Source organism: Motacilla alba, chromosome 9 (genome assembly GCF_015832195.1).
Source record: "Motacilla alba alba isolate MOTALB_02 chromosome 9, Motacilla_alba_V1.0_pri, whole genome shotgun sequence".
NCBI lineage: Eukaryota > Metazoa > Chordata > Aves > Passeriformes > Motacillidae > Motacilla > Motacilla alba.
Window position 1 is genome coordinate 14,518,985 of NC_052024.1, and position 12,097 is coordinate 14,531,081.

At 46.6% G+C, this 12,097-nt stretch overlaps 1 protein-coding gene across 1 annotated transcript; it reads left to right on the forward strand.

The window, feature by feature from the left end:
* The first annotated feature begins 1,137 nt into the window (after positions 1 to 1,137).
* GMNC (geminin coiled-coil domain containing) lies at positions 1,138 to 9,654 on the forward strand. Its single transcript, XM_038145837.1, has 5 exons — positions 1,138 to 1,254; positions 2,049 to 2,205; positions 2,299 to 2,384; positions 3,773 to 3,889; positions 5,169 to 9,654. Exons 1-5 carry the CDS (start codon positions 1,252 to 1,254, stop codon positions 5,811 to 5,813), a joined length of 1,008 nt encoding a protein of 335 aa, XP_038001765.1. The 5' UTR covers positions 1,138 to 1,251; the 3' UTR covers positions 5,814 to 9,654.
* The last annotated feature ends 2,443 nt before the right edge of the window (positions 9,655 to 12,097 follow it).

Here is a 12,097-nt window from a genome sequence, read left to right on the forward strand (position 1 = left end):
TTTAATTTGGTATAACTGCCAGTTTACCTTGGGCACCAACCTAGGAAAATAGCCTGTAATAAAAGAATGGAAGGCAAATGGCTCTCTTGGTTTGTCCCTCAGGTATTGTCCCTGAGGCTTGCTGATGGGGGCACAGCACTGAGCATCCTGCAGGGCAGAAATGAAAGACCATCCCATATGCCAGCACGGCCTGCCCTCTGCCCAGCCTCATCCTGGCTGGCTGCAGGCGGGTTGGAATGGCACCTGGAACAGCCCTTGCCATGGCAGGGGCAGGGTCCTGGCAGAACAACTGCTTGGCCATTGGCTTTTTTCCCACCATCTCCGATGCTATTCAAAGGCAGACCCTCAGTGAAGATTTCTTGATTGATTTTTTTTGTTGTTGTTGTTCCCCTCTGGGAAAATCTCAAGTTTATCCATGGATTTTGATTGCTACGTAAATCTGATACGAATCAGAAGTGACTGTATGGAAACAATCTGCCTTTCACACACCTGTCCATGCCTTTTGCAACATTATGGTAGTAAATCCTTTATGATAATAAATCTTTTACCACTGCCACATTTATATCCTAAGATCTTCTGGAAGTCTGGGGCTTGATAGAAAACATTCTCGATATAGTGAGACATTAGCAGGAGCTTGTCCTTGCAGACTCTGTTGTTCTGAAACCTACACTTTCCTCCTCAGAACTGTGCACAGAAGTGCTCTGAATCCTATTTGCTTCTGCACACCCCTGAGAAGCTGGGCAAAACCCATTCCGTCAGCTAGGCAGGTTGGACAGACTTGTTTCTTCCTGCTGGATTTTACAACTGCCAACAAGTCTACAAAACAAAACAAAAATCTCACCAGCAATACCAGCAGTCTTATTCTGAACATGTGGGATGCTTTTTGGATGCCTGTTCATTTCCTGAAGTGAAACTCAGACACACCAGTTCACTGCTGCCCTGAAGTGTGTGGAAGCTTTTTTTTTCCTTCTCCCTCCTTTTCTTTTCCCTCCTTCCTTGTGTTGATTTGTGGGACCAGAATGACTTTGATTTCAGCAAGTTTGCTGTTTATTCACGTCACAAGTTTGACAGCTTTACACCAAATCAGATTGCTGGGTTTCAGGAGAGCTCTGAGGCGTCACTGGGAGCTCCTTTAGATTAAACTCGCCTCCCCGGTCTCCCCCCTCTCCCCCTCCTTCAGAGCCATTTAAACCTCTCTGGGGCTTTAACAGAAACGTGCTCCCAAGACCTGCATTTCATTCTGCCACTAATATGGTAAGTGCTCTTTGCATTTCTCTCGACCTCGAGGCAGAGGAGGAGAAGCTGGTCTCTCCCTTGGGGGAGTGCAATAGATTTTGTGCCCTCTTAAGATGGGAAAGGAGGAGGGTTCTTCTCTACCTGCCATGCAGTCTCTGCTGCTGTGCCTTCCCATGGGTGGGCAGACTCCCTGACTGAGACTCCAAGTTCTGCCGTTGCCTTCCTTGCAGAGATTTAGAGTTGCTGCAGATGAGGCTTATTTGGAGGAGGGAGAAAGGGTGAATCCAGAGACAACCCCAGGCTTTGCGGTCTGGGACTCCTGCAGAACTGCAGGGGCAGAAGAGAGTGCGAGCAGCCAGGAGGTGACTCTGCTGGCTCTGTGCTGCAGCTTTAGAGCCGAGTCGAACACCCATGGTGGCAGGAACGGTCTGGCCAAGGGCAGCATTGGACCCCCCTTCACCCTAAACCCACTCAGGACCGTAGCATTTCCCAAGGGCTTGCAGGAAACCGAGCCGCCTCCCTGGCACAGCTGGGCTCGGAGCCCCGGTGCTGCGGGGGCTGGCGGGGCGGCACTGCTCGCGCTCGGCGCACGGAGCGGTGCCACCGGGGAAACGGGGAGCGGACACCGGCTCAGGGCTCGGGGGCCGGCGGCGCCTGGCAGGGGCGGTGGGGCTGCCCCGCGACAGCACCTGAGCACAGCCCGGCCGGGACAGCAGCGGGGAGAGCGCCGCCCCGCCGGGCCGGCTCCGCTTCTCCCCGGGGCGCGCCGGCCCCGCCGAGCGCCCCACCGCCTCGGCCTCTTCCCTCCGCAGAGCGCCGGCCGGCCGTGCCCGGAGCCGGACTTCGCCGGGGGCTCGGGCTGCGCCTGCCCCTGGTCCGCCCCCGCCGGGGTTTCCAAGGAGACCTGGGCCGCCGTCTGCGCCGCGGAGCCGCCGCACAGCCAGGGCCGGCGGGAGGCTCGGCCGCCGGGTGAGTGCGCTCAGCTGCCGCCGGCAGTGGCCGCGGTGCCCAGCCGCGCTGGGAGCGGTACGGGGCCGGGATGACCCTCGCTCTCGTCCGCAGGCCAGTTCTGCAGCCCGCAGCTCGGTGCCCAGGACGCGGCGTGGCAGGGAGACCAGCTGTCCTCCCAGCTCTACAGAAACAAGCAGGTAAAGGCTCCGTGACCCCCAGCACCCCCAGGTTCACTCCACGAGGCTCCCGAACTTTGTGTCACGGATTGCACCTTCTGGGTTGGCTTATGGCATGTCTCCCTGTCACTGGCACGGATGTCGGAAGTGACACAAAACTGTTGCTCCTTGCTTGACGTATTTGTCTCCCCCATGTTGTCCTGGGAAGTTGGACCAACTGTGGTGGGATTCCCTGTCCATTCCTCCCCTCTTACATCATATTGCAGCAGCAGCCTTGGCACCAAAGAAAACCAGGGGCATGAACAGCGGGGCCTCAGGCTTTCATGATGCTGTTGGCTAAAAATACATAGTGTGTGTCCTCCTGATTCCACCAGGTTTAACTTCATGGGAAATTATTCCACCAGAATTGCCTAATTACATGGAAGATCAACTGTTTTGACCAACAGGTTTTCCTTGTTACTTTATTTCTTCATATATTTCGTTTTTTTTGTAAATCCCAACAAGTGACAGGAGAAACTCTGAACTGTCTTTGTTGAAGGAACTCCAGTTTGATGACTCTGATCAAGTACTTGGAATGATGTTTTGACACAGTCAAGTCAGTGAAAATTCAGATATTATCTTAAAGGTCCCTGAAATCAAACCCTAGTTCCAGATGTCAGTGTACTTCATTCTCTGTCTCTGCCTCAATCATTTAAGCCTGTTTTTGACTGAGCCGATGCTCACTCAGCAGATGCGTATAGTCTTTGGCAGGAGATTCTTTGTCCTCCTAAAGAAGACTCCAGAGCTATGATCAGGAGCCAAAAATCTATCTGTAAACTCTTAGATTTCCCATGAAAAGCTTTAGGTGTCCGCCATTCCTGTTCAGCTTTTGAGACCAGGGGTTATCTCAACTCTGTATATGTACCAGGGCTGGCACAGTAGGGTCCCAAATTGAAGAGATCACTGAGTGCTACTTTATCATGAAGAATGGCAACTGCATCTTCCCTCTGCACTCTATCCCCATAAATTGTTAGTTTGCAACATTTTTTTTTTCACCAGCCAGCTATAAATGGGAAGGAGGGGTGCAAAGGGATGTTTGCTGTGGCTCAAGAGATCCTGAAGCTGCTGTCATGCCCGTGACCATTTCTGGCTGCTCACAGGGCTACTTGTAATTCATTTCTATTATTATTCTGCGGTTGCAGGTTTTTTCAGAGTAATCTTTTCAAACGCTCACTTAAGGATTAAAGGAAGTCAAAAGTGAAAACTGAACAGTCATGCCACTTAGATTTATAGAGACAAGAGGCTGGAGGGGGTGGGTTGAGCTCACAAAGCAAACACCCAGATCATCAAATCCAAGCAGCTTGTACCAGAGGGCAATTACTATTAAGTTACAGAGTCAACATCTATTCATCAATATCTCTATTCCACAGCTTCAAGATACTTTGCTTCAGAAGGAAGAGGAACTTGCTAGGTTACATGAAGAAAATAATAACCTCCGACAATACCTGAATTCTGCCCTGATTAAGTGTTTAGAAGAAAAAGCCAAGGTATTGTGTTCCAACCTGTCATACAAATGTGTGCAGAAGGAACAGGTTGATTAGGTACATGCCAGTAAAATATATGGAAAATCTAGGAGTGTAGACAACCTGCAGTGGAACTCATACTCACATTTAAATTCACAAAGGTGACAGTTTGCTCCAGGAATGATATCCTGTCAGGTTCTGACTGTGGAGACAGTGTAGCACTTCAGATAATTAAGTTTAATTTATTAGTTAGCTATAAGATAAGATTATGTAGTCAAGGTAAAATTATTCCCGCTAATGCTTTTTTTTTCAGTACAAAGTTCAAATTTGAATATATATATTTTGAATGTCTCTCTTTTGTCAATTATCCCTTTGATAAGGATTTTTTCCCAGTTTATTAATTTAAAAGTTGGGGGGGGGTTAATGGTGAAATACAAAAATAAACATTTCAGGTTGGATGAAACATTCTGTTAAACTAAGTATGAAGGGTTGTTTTTTTAACATTTGTATTCTTTGTCTCTCACCTAAACAAAAACAAAGAAAACAACTCTTTCTTGTCAGCTTAAAGACATTTTTTGCTATTCCAACCTTGCCCATGAAACTGAACCATTGATTATTTGCTCAACTCTGCAGATTGGGCATGAGGTAAAAAAGACTGTAGGCCAGACCTGGCTCCTGGCAGTAGGAAAGGTCTCCTTCACTGGGCACAGCAGGGAGACATGGTCATGTCCTGTGGAGAAGGATCCAGTGTGGAGCAGTGAATTCATGACATGGTGGGGAGCTTCCTTGTTTATTCTTGCCTTCATGTGACCACAGCTGGATGCCTGAAGGGCCCTTCTCCTTGGATAATGATAACAGAGGTGAATTGATGAATGCAGTGCCACTTGGGCTTCTGCTTTGAGCACTGCCTTGTCAGGATCACCCTGTTCCAGGACGAGTTACCTTTGCATCCTCCCTCTTTGTCAGGCTGCCACTTTGCCCCCCGTGCCCTGCTGCCGTGCAGAGCACTGCTGGCACAGGGGCAGGTGGCAGCTCAGGGCTGGGAATGCCATCAAAGCACAGGTCTTATTGACATGGTAACACTCTTTCAGGAACACGGTTGTTGCAGACACTGTAAAGAGACAAAAAAGCTGGGCATGCCCATATGTTTAAGCAGAGGATAAAAAAAAAAATCTCTGTAAGGACAGTAGTAATCAAGTAGTAACCATCTTGTGCATCTGAGGTCAGAAGCATGTTGCCTTCAGGTATCTAGAAATTCAAATTTTAATCTTCTGTCTCCACCTTGTTTTGGTTTTTTTAATAGAAACTACTGTCAGACCATGGGCAAAAAACCTGTGCCATCCTCAAAAGTACCAAGAGGAGATTAAAAGAGGACCACTGCTTTGTTCCTCAAGAAAATCCTCATGCTTCCAAAGCTAGAAGGAACCTCTTCAATGAATTCACTGCCTATGAAGAGCAAGCCAGCCCTGCTGTGGACAGCTGGGTCTTGCAGACCTTAGGATTAAAAGATGTGAACACCATTGATGAAGCTTCAGCTAACTACAGTGCCCTGTCCCCAGACCTTGGAAAAGACACGTACTGCCTGAGCCCTGGGGGAGCAGCAGACTACGAGCACAGGGGAGAAGCAGCAGCAGTGTTTAGCTGCAGCCATGTGCCCCCAGGCAGCAACAGCACCCATCCCTGCAGCCAGGATTCTCCCTTTCTTCCTGAATTTTCTTCAGCACCCTGCATCTCCTCACCAGTGCCAAGTGTTTCCTCTGTCCCAGCCTATGGGTTGCCTTATTTGACTGGTGGTTTGTCACCCAACAAAACAGAAGTGGCCTTCACAACGTCCCTGAGTCCCCACCGCAATGTGAGAACGCACAGCTTCCACCAAGGACAGGCCTTTGTGCGCAGGGACGACGATGGGGGGTGGAGATTCACCTGGGTGCCCAAGCAGGCTGAGTGATGCACCTGATCAAGGGTCAGCCATAGGGGATGTAGGAGTCACACTTCACCTTGTGCATCAGACAGCTTCAGGCAGAAAAAAGGACCCCTTTTGGGCTTCTTTAAACCCACTCCTCATTCCCTCACAGATTTTCACAGATGTGACTCCAGATAGCACTTGGACAATTTTCTGCCCCAGATGTTCAAACTGGATTCCTTTCTCTTGTGCCTGTGTTGAGATACCTGCTTTTACCTGTTTCCTGGGGTTTTGTCATCAGCTCTTCTTTGTTACTGGTAGTTTCCAGGCTGGAGAGCTTTCACCTTCGATGATCACTTTCACATGCACCAAACGGGAAAGCACTTTGGGAAAACCCCTCTCTCCCTTTGGAAATAACACCTGTCTCACAGATATCCACAGAAAACAAAGGAGGCATAGGTTGGAGGCTGAGGATCAGCAGTTTCTAAGTGATTTCTGTCTCTCTTGACTACACAGAAAGCCTTGGATTTAACAAGTACCCATGGCTGCCTTAGGTGCTGCACAAGGCTGACCTACCTGCAGTTCCATGGTGCTGTCACATTCTTTAATGAGGCCTCAAAATAAAAACAGGATTTACTTCTAATGCTTGGAGGCTACTTATTAGTTACAGGAGATTCAGCAAGGGCAGGGGATCTTCCTATGGTGTGATTAAGAGACTGATGTGTTACTAATACGTTTTAAAGGTATCCTGTCTATCAATAAAGGGAGTTTACATGTGGGGAGGCAGTATCACTTAGTGGCTGGAGTGCGTCTTTGGGAACCCCAGCCTTCAATGCCAGCTCCTGCCTCTCTGTGCCTGCCAGACTGGCATGGGCTGAGGGTAAGACCAGCATTTCTTTCAGAATGTTTTAAAACTCTCTGAGAGAAGGTGCTCTAGCACTGCACAGTACTTAACTTTCACTAGTGCTTCTAAATGATATGAATGATTTGATGATATGAAGTTAATGGACATGAAGGAAATTCACCAGTACTGTTTTCTGTTACCTTTGTCTTCAGTTCTACAGTAGTTGGACCCCTAAATATTCAAAATTGATTGGCTTGGTTATTCTTGCTTTCAGAATGGGGCCACTGACATTGAGGAAGGACTTAAGTAAAAATAACCAAAACAGAGGGGTTTTTTTTCAGTGGCTTATTTTCATATAGAAAACAGGATATTCCTCTATTTTTAGAGGATAAAAATATCTTCTAATAGCCTGTTGTGCCTTAGAATTGCAATATTTGAGACACTCCATCAGGAGCAGTAATGATTTCCCAAAGGACTTCTAAACAAACAAACTGTATTTCTGGGTAGTTACTTTAAAGTAACTGTGGCAGACTTCCAGAATAGGCAGTATGAAAGCATTGATTGTAGGCATTATTTCACTGGATTAAAAAGCCAACCAAACTAAAAAACCACCACAAACCCACACAACAACCACTGCAGAAGAAAACCAATAAAACCCAAACCAAACAATGCCCATGGAATAAATACAAGTATTTATTTGGGGAACGTGCTGTAGTCCATAAAATTGTGGTTGATTGATGAAGATTGGTCAGACAAGACCACTGTTTCTGTAGCACTTTTCTGCTTTTCAGTGAAAGCTGAAGAAAAATCCTGTTCTACAAACAACTCACTTTTTTTCTCAATGCATTTATTTTCTATTATTCTCCCCTTGCCCCACTGTATAAGAAAGTATTGAAGAAAATTCTCCTATCACTGGAGTTTTTGTTAATGTGTGTGTTAGTGTAAAAAATGCCTGAACTTAACCTGAGTATGTGATGGGAACCCCTGGTACAAGTGATGTGGAAGATGCACAGCAAACTGGGAGTAAGACAGTGGGGCCAGAGGACTCCACCCAACACAGCTGTAGATGCCACATCTCTCAAAGCAGCTGTAAAACAGAAGCAGAGAAACATCTGTCTATGTTTCCTAACACTGTGGAATGCTATTACATGTGAATTTCAGTGTTATGGAGTCAGCAGCACTAATGAGTGCTTTTGTACTACCAACAAATCTTAATTCAGGGCTGTTTTCTCTGAAGAGAGAGAAAAGCTTTCCATTTGCCTGACATTTCCTTTCCACATTTTTATATCACTGCTTGTGAGAACTTCTCCTGCAGAGAGCCAGAACAAAAGTGTCAGATCTTTGGTACAATCCTGAAGTAGGGTTTCAGTAGGAACAGGCTGATGCTTGAGCCTTTGCCAGCCCTTTGTACAGGGGTGACTGACCCTTTATCTCAGAGCAAATAAATTATGAATGTGAGGAAATAATTTACCTGAATGAATCCTCTTCTCTTCCAGTGGGTTCCTGAATTTTACTCTATATGAAGGAGCTGAGTCCTGTTGGAGAGATTTTTTTTCTGAGCCTGACTTTACTGGAGTTCATTTGGGTAGAGGATCCCATGGTGCTGCTCCTGTCAGCTGATGGATGCTCCTGACCTGCACATGCAGACTTAAAATTCTGGTGTAGGCAACTGCTTGAGCCAAGTTCTCTGTGCTGATGATGCTGCTGGGCACTGGAGCAGAGGGAGCACACTGGAAAGGAAACAGAAAAATCCCCAAAGCATTTTAACAAATAAATAAGAGTGATTTGTTTCACCCTGACACCACCATTTGAAGCAGTATTTCCTGAGTTACATGAAGAATAGAAACAGGGTTTGTCTAACACCAATCCACAGCAAGCAAATCAGCGCAGTGACCAAACCATTCCTTTAGATAAGTATTGCTTCTATTGCCAAAAGAAAGCCATTGCTCAAAAAACCTCACTCTAATCTGCCTGGTTCCTCTGAAAATCCTGCCTTCCTAAAGGTGTAATAGATGTGGAAAATTAGGAAGAGGTTGAAGACATCTCATGGCAGAGAACTGTCACATGGTGGGATGTGAGGACAATTACTGACAGGGCTGTTGCTGGGTTGATATGCTGATTAACCTGCTGTGTCCCCATGAATTCCTTGAGCCTGGAAGCACTGAAGCTGCATTAACATGGTGCAGTTCTTTGGCCTGCAAAGATGTGGGGGAAAAGCTCTTGCTGGTAAAAAGCCTAGATGAAGCTTTGAAATGGGTGTTTAGTCTTGTTTTGTGCTCCATCCTCCCTGTTTGTCCTTTTGTATCCATTCCCAGTGGGGGAAAGAGATTCAAAACCACCCTGCTGCTCATGGAATGTCTGAGGTAAAGCCAAGGGAAGCCCATGACACATTCCTATGCCCCAGAGGTAGCTAGAGATCAATGGCAATGAAAGCAAAAAGTGGGAACAAAATCCAGTTCTTCACACTGCAAAAAGTGGGAACAAAATCCAGTTCTTCACACTGCCATCACAACTAGGTAGCCAAGAGATAGCAGAGACAAGTTTCAGCTTGGTACTGTATTTCTAATTTCAAAAAACAGGCAGCTGGAAACAAGGGCCAGAAGGCAAAAGTTCTGGGTTCTGATGCTGCCTCTGGTATTACAGTTGGTTTCTATGCTTTGGATTCCATGGAATGCACCACTGGACCAGTTCATAGCTATTTAACAAGAAAATACAATTCTTGCTGCTGCAAACTCCAAGAAGTTCTCCTCTTGCCAAGGATCAGTACCAGGCCCATAAAAGTCCAGGATGGGTAACTATGACTTGAATGGCCATAGGGACCTGGGCGGTTCTTTGAGCAGCAGGGAACTTCCTTGTCTGTAAATATTCACCTTGTATTAACATAATTTGTTTCATTTTTTATTTGAAGTTTGCTTTATTATGTGAATGTAATGTGCAGCTGCATAGTTTAAAATAATCCATGCTTCTAGAAAGGTACACTAACAGAAATAGAAGTTAATTTAACAATTAATATGGTGATGTTCCTGATTTTAGTGATTTTAAAAGGCCTTGATTATATGTAAATGTCAATTTTACCACTGTCACTAAGTTATGTCTAATAAAACTTAACATCCAATTGATGCCATTCTTTCTGCCCACTTTAGCACCCACTAAACCATGCAGCTGCTGTTCACACAGCACAGCATCCACCTGGCACCTACCTATCTCCCCAGAGGACTGAAAGGCACCTTTATTTCCTGCAGTCACAAGTGTCCACACAAGGACATGCCATGTTTTCATGATACCAGATCCAACTATATTGACAGCCACAGGTGTGATCCTTTCAGCCTGAGCTTGCACAGCATATTGCAGTGACCCATTATTGCTTTGACTCAGGAATAGATGCCGTGCTACCAAACAGCAAGGACAGAGGGAAACATTGTGCTTTTAGTCTGTTGTTTTTGCAGCGTCTGGCTCTCTCCCTTATACCTTCCTAGGCAGCTGAGCATCCTGATCCAGGACAACCTGATTCATTATAGTACTCTCGCTACTCCTGATTTTGAGTCTGAAATGATGAATTGCAAAATGGCACTGAGGTGTCATCCAGTCTCATAAAGAGACTGGAGGTGAGACAGAAAAGCCTGATTAAAAAATTCAAACCTTTACTTAGCTCCACTTGACAACAAAGAAAAGCTGTGTTAGTTATTAACTTTCCCTTCTGTACATGAGCTGGTTTATTGGTAACCATGCACCAGCTGGGACCAGAGAGATTTTTCATTGGAATGGAGATGGCTTATTGCTAATGAAAAGACACAAAGTGAGCCTTCCTTAATCTCTTTTGCCCTCATCTTGAAGCCATACTAAGTCTATGAGATGATTCATAAACACTCTGGCCTGTTGCCAGGTAGCTGACACCCTGTCATAAGGAGAGAGCAGTCTATAAATAATTCGAGAAATGAGCTGTGATTCACCTAAAATGCCATCTCTTCAGTCATTCCTCTGTTTCATTAGTTGTGCATCACTGAGTTATTTTAAGGCCGAATGCTTAAACACAGTACAGCCCAAGGAAATCAGTATAATAATAGTTCACAAGGAACAGCTTATAAAAATCAGTATGAGCATGAAGAGCTGGGAGGTCTGAGGTCCCTATTTTCCCTAATTTATTTTTTAAAATCCCACTCAAAGTGTGGCTGTAGTACCGGTACGGTTAGCTGAAACTCCCAACAACTGCTGCCTCCAAAGCTGTTACTAGTCAAACATCACTCTAAATATTCATTTACTAAACGTTTGCATTTGTAACATGTTCCACCACGACATTATTCTCCGTTAGTGATCACAGAACACAGGGTCATGAACTGGGAACCTTGTGATGCTTTCAGGAGCACAAACAACGTAACCAAAACCAGCTTCCAGCTGTGCAGCATGGGGGCCTGGGAGCCCATTAGAGAACGCAAATGCGCTGTCAGTGTCCCAGATGTGCTGTCAGTGTCCCAGATGTGCCGCGATGTGCGAGCCCAGCTGTGCAGAAAGCAGCAGCCGCACAGCCGAGGCCGCAGCAGCGCACCTACACCCAGAGGTGTGGAGCGATGCCCGCTGCGGGGCTGTGTCCCCAGGCTGTCACATCTGGGGGGTCTCGGTGCGCGCCCAGCCGCTGCCGGCTCCCGGCGCGATCCTGCCGCGGCCGCGGGCCCTGGCCAAGGTGCTGAAAGGGCCGCGCCGCCCGCCCCGCAGCGCTGCTGAAAGCGAGAGCATCGGGGCGAGCGGGGCTCCCGAGAGCCGCCATATCCCACCCAAACGTGGAGCGACAGCTGGGACAGCCCTGTCCCCTCACCAGCAGATGCCAGGGCTCGAAGGACGCTGTCACACGTGATGGCGTTGGTTAGAAAAATGAGCTGGCTTTGATCTCGAGGAAATCCTTACCTGACAACACAACTGCAGGCGAGGAAGCAGGGAGAAATACCACGGTCACAGGGATACATCCTTGGTAAGAATAAGTGACACTTTACAGGTACAAGCAGTGCTGGGCTCCTCTGCCCAGGCTCTGAGGCAGCTGGGTAACAGGCAGGGTAATTTCAGAGTATCCTACTCTGTTTGACTGCATGTAGAGGCAGTGTCAGCTGGAAAGCTCCCCTGTACCAGTGTTATGAACTGCAGTTTATCCCAGATACAGAATAAAGAGGTTATCAACTGCCTCCCAGCTGGGACAGAAAAACAAAGAAATCCTTGTGACCTTTGAGAAGAGCATCTTTGTAACCTCCAAAGCATTGCATGTTTGATTATAAGGTTGATTCTACCGAAACACTTGTTACTACAGATTTAAAGTAATCATCACTCTATGTTATAGGATTATTTAGACTATCCAGGTAGGAATACCATCTCCATTATGTAGGAAGTTATATCACAAATGTTAATCATTCTGTAGTAAATTTTGTTCTCCTTCCCCCAGACTAGGATTCCCAACAGCCTCCCACATTCTAAAAGTTTTCTCCAAGTTACACTTAAAAGT

Bases quoted from the DNA above. Each gene is read 5' to 3' on its own strand.
- GMNC (XM_038145837.1), top strand. The intron at 2,206-2,298 runs GTGAGTGCGCTC...TCTCGTCCGCAG, and splicing joins GCGGGAGGCTCGGCCGCCGG to GCCAGTTCTGCAGCCCGCAG. The intron at 2,385-3,772 runs GTAAAGGCTCCG...TCTATTCCACAG, and splicing joins AGCTCTACAGAAACAAGCAG to CTTCAAGATACTTTGCTTCA.